At 36.0% G+C, this 13,956-nt stretch overlaps 1 protein-coding gene across 1 annotated transcript in view; it reads right to left on the reverse strand.

Moving 5' to 3' along the window:
- LOC120143895 (fruit protein pKIWI502-like) overlaps positions 1 to 13,956 on the reverse strand; it is a 37,118-nt gene that overhangs the window by 1,625 nt on the left and 21,537 nt on the right. Inside the window, exons 2-5 of the mRNA XM_039158101.1 lie at positions 12,105 to 12,723; positions 10,854 to 10,953; positions 10,660 to 10,755; positions 10,495 to 10,575 (exon numbers count right to left, since the gene is read on the reverse strand). Of these exons, the coding sequence (XP_039014032.1) occupies positions 10,495 to 10,575; positions 10,660 to 10,755; positions 10,854 to 10,953; positions 12,105 to 12,723 (896 nt within the window). The remainder of the gene's footprint in view (positions 1 to 10,494; positions 10,576 to 10,659; positions 10,756 to 10,853; positions 10,954 to 12,104; positions 12,724 to 13,956) is intronic.

Consider the following 13,956-nt stretch of genomic DNA (forward strand, 5'->3'; position numbering starts at 1 on the left):
ACTGAGAAAATAGTGGAAGATGGCTAACACAGCATTGAAGACAGTTTTTGAGAGTTCTGTGGAAGGTACTAATTTGTTAAGTTTTGGGGGTGTTTTAGAAAATCGTTCAGCAGATACTTTATCTATGAAGAGTGCTCCGGTGGGAAGAAGGATGGTAAGAAGTTATAAGAGAGTCTATAAAAGATCCAGGGAGAGGAACATTTGGCTCGAAAGTGTGCAGGATATTAATTCTGCAATAGATGGGGTTTCATTCAAGCAGGAAGATAGTGTTGTTATTGTAAGATATGCACAATCTGAAATTCCCGAGGAGGATTATAATTCAGAAGAGGATCGTAATGATGCAGGGAACATGAGGATTAAAAGGAGATATAAAAGGCTCTTTATTATGGATGCTCTAGAACAGGTGAGTGTTTCCACAATTACATCCACAGAATTTCCCTTGCTGTTAAAGGAAGCTCTTGCAGCTTGGGAAATAAGCAAGATGTTGGGCATTTCATTTAAAGAAGGGAAGGAAGCTTTCTTGGATAAAATCAAGAACTTAGAGAAAGGTTTAACTACGGTTAGTTGAGTAGGTTGTTGAGTTGTGGAATAGCTTGGTATTAGTCTATTATTATGAGACCAAAGATAGCAATTGTGTCTTGGTATGTCAGGGGCTTGGGGAAAAAAGAGAAGCATCAAGCTGTTCAAAAAATGGTTTCCGAGAAGAAACCATCTTTTCTCTTTTTGTAAGAAACAAAAGTGGAGGTCTGTCCAAGGTCTTTTTTGAGAAGAAGTGGTCTGAACAATCTTCAAGGCTACATCGAATCTCCAGCAGAAGTTTCATCAGGGGGTTTACTAAGTTGTTGGAATGAAACTGTTTTTGAGGTAGAAAACCAGCAGATTCATAGGAGATTTATTGCTATTCTAGGTAAATTCAAATTGAATCAATTAAAATGTGGGTTTATCAATGTATATGTCCCTTCGGTGGAGGAAGAGAAAACAGGTTTTTTTGAGGAGCTTTGTTTGTTTTTAAATGGTATTACTATTCCGTTTTGTGTTGGAGGGTATTTTAATGCTTATTTAACAGAAGGGGAGAAGGATGGGAGAGCTCAAAACAGAAATTCGATGGAGATTTTCAGGCAGTTTGTTCATCAATCGGGTTTAATTGATATTCCATTAATTGGGGGAAGATTTACTTGGGGTAATAACTGGGAAGAACCTACTGTTGTTAGATTGGATAGGTTTTTGCTGAGTATTAATTTCTCTTCTGCATTTTCGGATATCACCTAACTTTTACTTCCGAGATCAATTTCTGACCACAATGCAATTTTGCTCCAGAGTGGGGGTGATAATTGGGGTAAGAAACCATTCAGATTGTTCAATTATTTAATGTATGAGTTCGGGTTTGATGAGAACGTTTAAGCTGCCATTAAAGAATGCAAGAATGGTCAGAGAAGAGCTGGTATTTTGAGCATTATTAGAAGCTCCAAATCAGCCATTAAAAACTGGTCTGGAACGAGAGATCAGTTTCCAGGTGCTGCCATTTCTGCTTTAGAAGTAAAGATTCATCAATTGGAGCAGGATTGTCAAGAACAGCAGGTTGTGAAGGGTCCAGAAACAGCAGTTGAATTGCGTTCTTTGAGATCAGAATTGTGGAGATTATATAGGATTGAAGAGCATATTTGGATACAAAACTCAAGAGTGAAATGGATAAAAGATGGTGATCGTAATACAAAAATTTTTCACACTTGTGCCACAATTAGGAGGAGATTGAATTCATTGAATGCTCTCAAGGTTAAAGCTGAAATTATTTATGATCCGATTCTAATCAAAGCGAGTGTCCGGGATCATTTTTTTGAAGCTTATAATTCAAAGTCTACTTTGGAAGTGGAAGAAATGAACCTGAATTTTATAAGAATCTCTTTAGAGCAGAGCATCACTTTAAAGAAGAGGTTTACGGAAAAAGAAGTGTGGGAGGCTTTGAATTCATGTGATAGCAACAAAGCGCCAGGACCGGATGGGTTGAATATAGGACTTTTCAAAAGGTTTTGGTCCACATTGAAAGACGGTATTCTGGAATTTTTTTCATAAATTCTATTTGGGAAAAATTGGGAGCATGGTATTAATCACACTTTCATAACCCTCATCCCAAAGGGTTCTAATATTGGCGGTTTAGATGATTTCAGACCTATTAGTTTAGTAGGTGGAATGTACAAGATCCTTTCGAAATGTCTTTCGAGAAGGTTGAGGAGTTGCATGGATGATGTTATTAGTGATTCGCAATTTGCCTTCGTTCCCGATCGACAAATCTTGGATTGCTCCTTTATAGCTAATGAAGGAATAGATTTTTGGAGAAAGAAAGGTTTGAAGTGATGCGTTTTTAAGGTTGATTTTAGGAAGGCTTATGATGCAGTGGATTGGGATATTCTTTTCAAAGTAATGGATAAAATGGGTTTTGGAGACAAATGGTGCAGTTGGATAAGAAGATGTGTGACTACAGCCTCAGTGTCAGTTTTGGTTAATGGTGTGCCCACAGAGGAATTTCCAATGACTAGAGGACTTAGTCAGGGCTGCTCCCTTTCCCCACTGTTGTTTAATTTTATAGCAGAGCTTCTTAATCTAATGCTCCATAAGGTTGTCTCTTTGGGGCTGTTCAGTGGTTTGGTAGTAGTTAAAGACGACGGTTCTTATATGTTATCTCATCTTCAATTTGCAGAAGCCCTAATAATTTTATGCAATGCATCCAAGACGCAAATTTTAAACATAAAGAGAGTTCTAAGAGTTTTTGAAGTTATGTCCGGTTTACATCTTAATCTCAGCAAAAGCAAGATATTTGGAATCAACATTGGTGAGGAATAAATCAAGGAGTGGGCAGATGATCTTGGGTGCGCAATGGGTACTCTCCCGTCTGATTAGTTAGGTCTGCCACTTGGAGCAAACAGAAATTCTTCTGCTTTGTTGGATCCGGTAGTTCAGAAATTTTTTAACATGTTATCCGGTTGGAAAGCAAGAACACTCTCTTTGGAAGGGAGATTGGTAATGTTGAAATCGGTATTGTGCTCTCTACCTACTTACTTTCTGTCTATGTTTAAAATTCCAGCAGCAGTGAATTCGAAGTTAAATTCCATTATGGCTATTTTTTATGGGGAGGTGTTGCAGAGTCTAAGAAAATACACTGGATAAACTGGTCTACAGTGTGTAAACCAAAAGGTTGTGGTGGTCTGGGTGTGCTGAACATTAATTTTATGAATAGGTCATTATTAGAGAAATGGTTTTGGAAGTTTGCTAATGATAGGGATTCAATTTGGAAGAAGATGATTTGTTCCAAATACAATCTGAACACTAATCTGATTTTTTTCAACAGCAAATTACCAAATAATGCTTCTTGGTTGTGGAAATCGGTGGTTAATAATCCCTATAAAGATGATCAGTTTGGTGAGAAGGTTCGAAGCATGTTTCAAATTAAAGTGAGTAATGGGATGAGCATCAGGTTTTGGTTCGATATTTGGGCTCTAGATCTCTTTTTTTGAATCAGTTTGGGATGTTAAATGAGTTTGGTGAGTTTAAATCTTCATGGTGGTTTTGGTATGTGCAGTTGAGAAGAAACCTGTGTGATTGGGAGATGAACAGTTTTCAAATTTTCTAACCTTCATTCATAATTATAGTATACTCCAAGAGTCCAAGGATGGTTTGATTTGGAGAGGGAACGGGGAAGGTATTTTTTCTGTCAACTCTTGTTTGAAGACCTGTTTTATTGAATCGGCAGAAGAAAATTTTTGGGAAACTTGTATTTGGAGGGGGCTGGTCCCTCCAAAAGTATAAACTTTTATGTGGCAATTAGCGCATCAAAGATTGGCGGTAAAGTTGGAATTACAGAAAATAGGGGTTTCGGGGATTGTTGAAATTTCTTATCCTATGTGCAAAAAAGAATTTGAATCTGACACTCATCTATTTTTCTCCTGAACGGTTGCATGGTCCCTCTGGAATAAGTTTATGAAGTTTTGGAAACTTAGTTCGGTTCTTCATGTTAATGCTCAAGGATTTTTACTTGCTTGGTATGAATTGGTGCCTGCTTCTTCTGTTTGGTCCTTAATTCCGGGAGTAGTGCTTTGGACTATTTGGATATTCATAAACGAAGTGGTGTTCGAAGGAAGGTCTTTAGATCAGGTTGAGCTATTTTTCATGGCTAGGATTAGGCTAGCTTCATGGTTCTTAGCTAAGTTCAACGATGTACCTATCTCTAAAGACTCTATTATTAATGATCCATCTATCGTAGATTCTTGCTATTCTACTACAAATTCGTTCCATAAAGTTATCTCCTGAATCCCCCCTCCTAAGGGTTATTTAAAATTGAATGTGGATGCAACAGTTTGCAAGGATTGGCGCAAAAGTGGTGTAGGTGGCCTATTAAGAGATGAGTTTGGCGATATCAAGGGTTCTTTCAAGGAAACAGCTGGTCCAGACCCTCCTACTTTGCTGGAACTTATAGCCATCAAAAGGGGTCTAATTATCTTTGATTCTATTCTTCAGAGTTTTAAGACTCGGTGGATTGTTGAATCTGACAGCAAACACGTAGTGGATTAGGTTAAGAACTTGGATAACTGTCCTGTAGGTTTTCGTGATTTAGTCAAAGAAATTGCTAATATGATAAAGGTTTTCCAGGGTGCTATCAGATGGGTGGACAGAACTGCTAATATTGAAGCAGATACCTTAGCTAAGGCTGGTATTGGGTAGTTTTCTTTTGTTTTGTTGGGTTGATTTTTTTCCTTAATGTTAGATGTGTTATTTGGTGTTTTCGGGTTGTTTTTGTAAGGGGCCTGTCTGTTTTAAACATTATGTAATCTTTAAATTATTAAGGAAATTTGAGGCACTCTTTTCCTCCTTCTGCTGATTAAGGAAAACCGATCGGTGTTCCTTTAATCATGAAGGGGGTTTTTAACGAGGCCTCCACCTCCTATAAAAAAATGAAAATGACTAAAAAGCTTTAAGCAAATGATGTAAGAAAATCATAAAACTAATCCATTTTGTGAAAATAAAATCCAAAAAGTAAAAACCAAAATTAATATGAAACACTGAACCGAATTATCATCACTTTCTTACTTAATAATTAATCAAAGAATGCATATTTTATTTCATTCTCAGCTAAAAGTTTCACACTTTTATTAAAGAATCGGTTAGAATGTGGGCGATTCTGGCCACATATATTTGGCCATTCTTTCACCCCTTCACATTTATTCCTCATTTCTTAAGCAGTTATACATTTATATTTCAGTCTCCATTTACTTGATGCAAGATAAATAGAATTTGCATATTTCCATAATAAACAGAAAAAAAATTCCAACTAGGTCAAGCTTCAACAAATTCAAAATTAAGAGTCAAGTATAAGAGCTCAAATATTAAAATAGCAATTATAGGCGAGTATTCAATTGAATTGAGTAAAAAAATTAAGATAGTCGAATTGACGAGTCATATTTATCACCCTAACTCAATTTGAAATTTTTTCAAGTTGAATCGAGTGAAATAAAATTTGGATCATGCCAAATAAATTTGTTTGGGTTAAATTAAGAAAAACATCAGATTAATATCTTGTCAACAATATGACTGATTTGGTTAAAGCCTCAAATGTATCATTACGGAACAATTTTGAAATTCTTATAATTTAACATTTTTATATATTTCAAAAGACTTTCTAAGGATTATATATATTTTTAATATTTTATAATATTTACAAAATATTTGTAATTTTTATATATTTTTTAATTTTTTTTTTGTAATTTTTGTTTAGAGGGACCAAGTTACATATTTTTGAAACTGTTAGGGACCCAAGTTGTACTTATCAAAATTTGTAATTCGGATTATTTGAATGGAACAATTCAACTGACTCAAACTTGAAAAATCAAAGAATCCAAATAACTCAATTTGAGAAATCGAATTAGATCGAGTTTTGCTCACACCTAATTACAATGGCTAATTCAAAGCAAAATAAGGAAATCAAACTCCTTCCTGCTTCCTCCGGCATATGTCAGCTCTATTTCTAGTTCCCTCCCTGCTTCCATGTCTGCTCCCTAGTCCTTTCTATATATTTGTATGAAGAGTCGATTAGTGGAATTGGGTAGCTTTGAGGATATATGTGAAAGCTCAAAGGTGGCTGCCTCTATATCGTTGCATGTCATCTCAATCATATTTATATATTATTTTCATGAATTTAATCATGCTTGATCTGAGGTGCATATGACACCAGATCAGCAGAGGATTATTTATGTAGGAATATTATTGGTATTTTTCAATTTTGTACCATAAAAACAGGAAGGAAAAAAAATCTCTTTTCTATCTTCTCATTTTGTTTCTTCAGCCCATTTCCTTCCAGAGAGATTGTAATGTAGAGGTTCCAGAAGAGCCCTTAAGGATGTTTAAGGAAACAGGCTCAATTCACAAGACTGGAAAGCAAGTTGTTGTTTAAGTTGGGGGATCTTAAGACTATAACTGTAATCTATGTTGCACGGGGACAACAAAGGAAGGACGTTTCAAGTACCCGAAACGTCCCTGGCACGGTACGGCCGAACGATAAGGGGGACGTTTCGGTGCTCGCTGGGGACGTTTCACTCGTTTCTCACATGACTCCTCAATCTCCATTACCATCTATATATATTGGCATAGCAGCTTTCCCTCTCGAATCAGATCAGTAATCCTCCAACAATTAAACTGCAAGAAGGTTAAAAACTCCGTTTCTCTATTCGTTTTTCCTTCTTTGCAGTGAAAATGGCAGAGCCTGCAACAGCAACACAAGCAGCAGCAGCAGCAGCAGCAGTGGCTCTGCTGAAAGATGAGCTCGACATCGTTATACCAACCATAAGGAACTTGGACTTTCTTGAGATGTGGAGGCCTTTCTTCCAGCCTTACCATCTCATCATCGTTCAAGATGGTGATCCTTCCAAGACCATCAAGGTCCCCGAGGGATTTGACTACGAGCTTTACAACAGGAATGACATCAATAGGATCCTCGGTCCTAAGGCTTCATGCATTTCCTTCAAGGACTATGCTTGACGTTGCTTTGGTTACATGGTCTCCAAGAAGAAGTATATTTTCACCATTGATGATGACTGCCTTGTAAGTTCCCTTCTATTTTAGTCGATTTTTTGGATCTCTACATTGATTTGAATTCTTGTGGTGTTTTTGTAGTGGGTTTCTGTTATTTTGGTCAAAACAAAAGGTCTATGCTTTTATTGTTTTGATGTGAGATTTGGATTAACTCATTTGTTGAATCTCCTCTGTGCCCTTCATTATGGTGTCTACAAAGTTCCCTTCACATGGAGTGCACTTTTGGCAGCTTTGCACGTTCCTAAATCATGAAAATATACCTTACAATTATTAAGGGACTGCTTGCATTGTGATGTACAGCTATGGAATTTTAAAATCTTGGATGTTATATATTCATGTTACATGATGAACATCAATCTGCAAGTCAAGATCTGAGATTTGGGTCTTGTTTTTATTGTTGTTAGGTTGCTAAGGACCCATCTGGGAAAGCGATCAATGCACTCGAGCAGCACATTATGAACCTGTTATCCCCGTCCACCCCCTTCTTCTTCAACACCCTGTACGACCCGTATCGGGAGGGTGCGGACTTTATCCGTGGATACCCCTTCAGCCTCCGCGAGGGTGTTCCGACCGCTGTCTCTCATGGCCTTTGGCTAAACATCCCGGATTATGATGCACCAACCCAACTAAACTTAATATTGTGGTTTGAGTTTTGATATTTGACTTTATTTATAATTTTAAAATTATTTTATATGTCGTACCCTTGCCGTCCCCGTACCCTGTAATTTTAGAAATTGCCATTTCCTGTCCCCGTATCCGTATCAGTGCAACATAGACTGTAATACCCCGATTTTTGGGTCAGTAGTTTCGGTCAACTCAAAACCCGTCAATAGAGCCCATTAGATTTTTCAAGCTAAATTAGACCAATTCTTTAGAGTATTGGTTCTAAGGTAGGCCCAAGAATTAAGCTAAGTGGTAGTTCTAATTTGAGGTAAAAAAAAGGAGAGGGACCAAGTTAGCAATTTCCCATAGTTGTTTTAAAGGTGATAAACCCCTTTCTTCTCCAGAAATTACCACGTGAAAACCAAACTCAAAATATCCTCTCTTCTCTTCTTCCTTTCCTCTCCCACTGTTCAGCAAAGAAGTGAGAGCCTTTGAGATTTCAAGCTTAGATTGAAGACCAGAAATTTCCACGTGAAAACCAAACTCAAAATATCCTCTCTTCTCTTCTTCCTTTCCTCTCCCACTGTTCAGCAAAGAAGTGAGAGCCTTTGAGATTTCAAGCTTAGATTGAAGAAATTAAGGTAAGAATCTTAACCATCATTTCGTAAGCTTCCATTAGAGCCCTTAATTTCAAGTTTTGGTTTAGATTTTCAAAATTGGGTTTTTATGGGTTTAAGAAATTAAGTTATTCAAGCCATTTTAAGAAAGGATTTGAGCTATAGGGAATGTATTTAAGTTTTATTCAACCTCTAGTTGAGTAAATAACTCATTTCAAATACCTTGTTAGTGAAAGAGGTTGAAGAGAGTTCAAAAGCCAAAGGTAAAAGAAAGGTGGATTCCTAGTTGTTTGAGAGAGGTTATAGCATCCAAAGAATCCAGGTAACACATTATTATCTTTTTCATACCAGTTGTAGGATCATTAGAAAGAAGTTTAGCTTGAAAGTTGAGTATGAGCATGTTTATTAGCCTTCCATGGTAGATTTTATGTTTAATGTTTTCAACATGTTTCTAAGCCTTAGTTATGCTCCCATAATTTCACATAAGACTTAAAGAATGATTGGGGACCTCTTAGGATCTTTGGGTTATGAAAAAAAGAGTTTTTCATACTTGTTTTATGGTTTTTGCAGGTAGAGTATCGATATTATAGGGATAGTATCGATACTTGTTCTTCGTTTTTGGGTAAAATCATGTTTTCTGGGCAAGAGTTTCGAAACTCCTAGAAAGTATCGAAACTAGGCAGAACATAATGTTTAAAAGTATTGGTCCTTATATAAAGTATCTAAACCTTTGCAGGAGTATCAATACTCTCGGGCTATTACCAATACTTTCAGTCTGTTTTGGGCAAAAAGATCAGTTTTTGAGGGAATTAGACTCGAGGTATCCAACACTTTAATATATCATCAAATAAGACTACAAGTGGAACAATATTAATAGTTAATCAAACGTAGAAACCAAATAATTAAGGACAAATAAGACTAGCCTTGTTTGATGCTCGAGAAACGATTCGGACACCCCAATTCCTTTAGAAAAGCTAGTGGAGTCGAAAGTATAGATTCAGTCCGAATATATCTTTAGGTAGGGAGCAAGGCCCTTAAAACTGACTAACTAAGGCCGAGGCCTGACACTCGCAAAGGGTGGGTTAGTCAGGGATATGGTGTCCGAAGTAGAATTTCGGGTAGAGGGGTGCTTGAGCTCTGAGATGCAGTAATCCCTCATCCGCGCCATGATGTCTACAATAGCGTAGAGAGTGAATATCGCAAGGATATTCACCAAGCAGATTAGATCAGTAGACTTGATAGCTAACCTTTCAGTGATATGCAATTAGTATGTTTTAGCTATTAGTGTGTCGTTGAGCTAGTTAGCTCAGCCTTTGGATTGTTTCCGTAGGCATGTTAGTAGATCCAACAAGTGAGCAATAGTAGATAGACCAAAACCCAGTTCAGACCAGTACAGATTCAGAGTATGTCTCAACATTTTTGAAAGGGCATGTATATTTCTAAACTTTATTGTCCAGTTGAGTCGTAGTTTCAATAGAGCGGTCTGTATTATTTTTGTAAAGTGTGAATATTTTAATTTGGAGCTCCTCAGTGTAAAGATTTTATTTATTCTTCAGTTTATTTTACAGCTGTTTTATATTTTAAGAAAGTAAGAAAAAATTGGTCAACCACTTCGGTGGTTCTGTGTAGCACCTTAAATCGATCGACTTTGTGTCATACTAGTCTATGGTGTTACAATAACTACTCTTCCAACGGCATACTTACAAACTAAGGCCGCAAATAGTGTATGAAAACTAAAAAAACTCCTAGCTGAAATGTTTCAACCCTATATCGTTGTAGCTTACTTTTTCTCAAGCATCCTAAACTACATGGAAATTTTGCTCCAAATGAGTGTTTCAACAGAAGAAATCGCATTGTTCAAGATACAGGATCAAATAACTTTAATAAGATTTAAAATTCATATTCTACAAGAAATTAAAAAAATGCAAGAAGCCGATAACACAAAAATTTAAGTAGACTACAGTGTCATTTAAAGAACACATAAAAGTTGCCTAACATGCAAAGTTTTTCCATTGCTGAAAGCAAAGAAAGCATGAATCAATTTCTAACGATCGAAATCATTAAAAACATTGCATTTCAAGGAAAAATAACATCAAAAAAGAACCAACAGATATCCACAAATATACTAGAGATAAAGGCAATTATTAAGCAAAGAAATCAGTGAAAATAGTTCAACTAGAAAGAAATAGCAACAAACCTCAGTCATTTGTCTTTGTCCACAAATCACAGCACCAGTGCCCTTAGGACTATGAATTTTCTTAGCCCTAGCAAAGGCAGCCTGCAAAAGTCAAATTAGGTTACAATACTTTGATTATTATGGCATCAAACAATCTTAAGACACGGATTGAATAAATCACTCTACCTGTACATCGCCACTTTCACCAGTCCAACTATCATCCGGCTGTGATAATACTGGCACAATCTTGACACCAGAAGATTCCCAGTCTTTAAACCTATCCTTTAACATGAGAACAAACAAGAACTTCAGAATCAAACATAAGATTTTCTTGTTCTATAAAATTAAAGTCTAAAAAAATGAACAAGCCTGCCTCGGACCTGATAAGCCATTCTCCTAAGGTTTCTGGCACCAAAATAGAGCCTGACATCAGATCTCTTATCAGCACCAAATCCTGACTCAATGAGAGAGCGAATTGGACTGGAAATGAGAAAGTAAAGAGAACAAGTAAGTGGATAAATAAAATTAAGGGCTTTAAATAACATGTATCACACTGTTATCCACATTTGGAGGATGCGGGAGCTATTAAGCTATTAATTATTTAATTATTTCAGCTTTTTTTCTTTAATCAATTATTAGGCATGGGGATGGAATTACATCTTTAGAGCTTTAATCTAGGGCTATAATCAAATATTCATCTGTATCCTTCATGCAAATTGTCAGATTCTACTGTTAATTAACAAGTGGTCTTTAGGAATCTTTTAAGAAAAGGGAGTCTTATCTCTAGATAAAGTTTTGAAACCAATTCAAGCCAAATCAGCCAATTTGGTTTTGTTTTCCGTTTTACACCAAATAATGCTCAGCCTAATAAACAAAATAAGACTGGAGAACGGGTGCATTAGTTATATTGAAAGGGAAAGGTGTTACTGCAAATTGAAAAGCATACATATAAAAACAAATCCCATAAGCCTGCAAATCCATAGATTTATAGCAACTACTCAATCCATCTCTAAATATTAACTATTAAATGCTTTAAAACACAGATAAATTTGATAAACTAAAGAATCATGATATTATGGCATGAAAACTTTCGATCAGATCAACGTATTCGTGCTGTCAAATCTGAAAACTAAGAAGATTCAAACAGCTAGTTGTACACTAAAATATGAAGAAAAAAAACAATAATTGATATCGAACATGAAAACCACACAAAATTGGCCAATTAAAATATACTAGTTTGAAAATAGCGTGGTTAACAGATACTGATTCGTCCTTGAAGATTAAAAAGGGGATTTTAGGAGACCATGTACTCAATGAAGATCCACAACAACAACAAAACCCAATTCCCATATGTATGGGGTAGGGGAGGTAGGTAATAGGCTACCCAACGTCAGGTTGAGAGTAACTTCCGTGGAAGGCCGTCAGAAAATTAAAAATTTAGAAAAAATGAGCATGTATAAATAAATACATAAATACATAGCTAATCAGTATTCATATGCGGTCATTAAAATCATATGTGCGTCTGCAACTGGTGAAGATCCATACATGATTATGTGAGAAGAGAAAAATGCAAATTTCTGAGCTTCAGAGAGCATAAATTACAAGTTAATCACAGAAATGAGAAATCTAACCTGATTCCTGATCCAGTAGCGAAAATCAAAACCGTCTGATAATCTTCAGGCGGATCGATCTTATCAATATTAAAACCGTTTCCCATCGCTTGAGTAAGCTCCACCATATCCCCTTGCTTTAACCCGCACAAAAGCTCCGCCGTCGACCCCGCCACGCTATTCACCAAAAACTCGAACGCTCCAGTTGAGGCTGACTGTGAAGGCGGAGACGCTATGGCCAAGAAAGAAGGTTTCTCCACATCAGGGAGCCGCAGCAGGAGGTACTGTCCCGGAAAGATATGCGAGGCCGCGAGATCAGGAGAGTTGGACACGTCGATGGTAACGTGGAAGAGGGACTCGGCGGCCGTCTTGATTGATGAGATCGGAGAAGGGGTCCAGACGGTGGTATCTTGGCGAAGTGCAGCGAGAGTAGCGAATCGACGGCGAGGGGGGCGAGGGCGGGGGGTCAAGGAGCGGAAGGGGAGTCGGCACAGGATAGGCATGGGAAGGGGAGGAGCGCTACAGGGCGCATGTGGGGTGTAATGACGGTCATGGTCTGGGTGGAGAATTGTGAAAGAGAATAAAAAGATGGTTAGAGTGGCGGGGACTAGAGAGAGGCAGCGCAAAAGGTGGGCAGAAGCTGATGAGGTGGCGTTTCATAAAATGAGCCCATGAGCCACTTTTGGAGCTCCATGTGGCATTTAGAGGGTGTGATACCTTAATTCCGAGGGTAAGCAGTTTTAGGGTTTTTCGAATTGAGGATATTAATTTTCGTCCGACCCAAACACAAAGTGCAAATAGCCGTCCAACAGTGAACCCAACAGCAGCCCGACCCGAGATCGATCCAAGACCCGGTTCAGTCCCAAGATGAAACCCTAGCTTCCCTTATCTTCCCAACGCCGTCGAACAATAATCAGCCAACAACTTTGATTTTTCCGGCACACAAACAAGTCAAAAAAAATATATTAGTATTTGAGTTCCAGTGGCACTCGAAATCCGAACTAAAAATAATTTTTTTCTAGGTTATAAATTGATGCAATCAACACACCAAAATACACACAAGAATCAAGAGGAAAATACAAAAAATACGAGAAAGAAATAGTGAGAATCAGAGAAAAATTTCTGTAAATTTTAAAAAGAGATATCAAATATATATATTTAAATTTGTTTTTATTTTAATTTAATCTCTTATTATTATATATTTAATTATTTTTTCTTTCTGTTTTTTTATATTATTATTTTTAGTGTTTTATGTATGTATATATATATTCTATTTTATTTATTTGTTTTACTAATATTCTATATATATATATATATATATATATATATTTCCTTATTATATTTTATTTAAATACCGTTATATATATTTTTTTAATTTTTTTATTCTATTCTTTTTTTTACTATTTATTTATTCTTATTTAATTTTTTTACTTATTAAATATTATATTATATATATATATATATTACCTATATTTGTTATGATTATCTCCTAGACCTTTTTTTTTCTTCATGTCTTCTCTCTTTTTAACCAAATTTTCTCTTTTTTTCGATCAAATTTTCTTTTTTCGGTGAAGTGATTGTAGTAGGTTAGATTTATTTTATTTTTTTATTTTTCCTCTCTCATTTATTATTATTATTATTTTCTTTTGTACCTAATAGTTATATATATTTTTATTTTTATTTTTTCATTATTACTTTTTTATTTTTTATTTATTTTTTCTTCTTCTTTTTTTCTTCTTCTTTTAATTATTTATTTATTTATTTATTTTCGTAATTTAGTTAACTTATTTGGTTTTTAATTTTTATATATTTTGTATTTATTTTCTTTTTATTTCGTGACATTTTTATAGTTATTATCTTTTTGATTCTGTAT

Source organism: Hibiscus syriacus, unplaced genomic scaffold, assembly GCF_006381635.1.
Source record: "Hibiscus syriacus cultivar Baekdansim isolate YM2019G1 unplaced genomic scaffold, ASM638163v2 tig00110864_pilon, whole genome shotgun sequence".
Classification (NCBI taxonomy): domain Eukaryota; kingdom Viridiplantae; phylum Streptophyta; class Magnoliopsida; order Malvales; family Malvaceae; genus Hibiscus; species Hibiscus syriacus.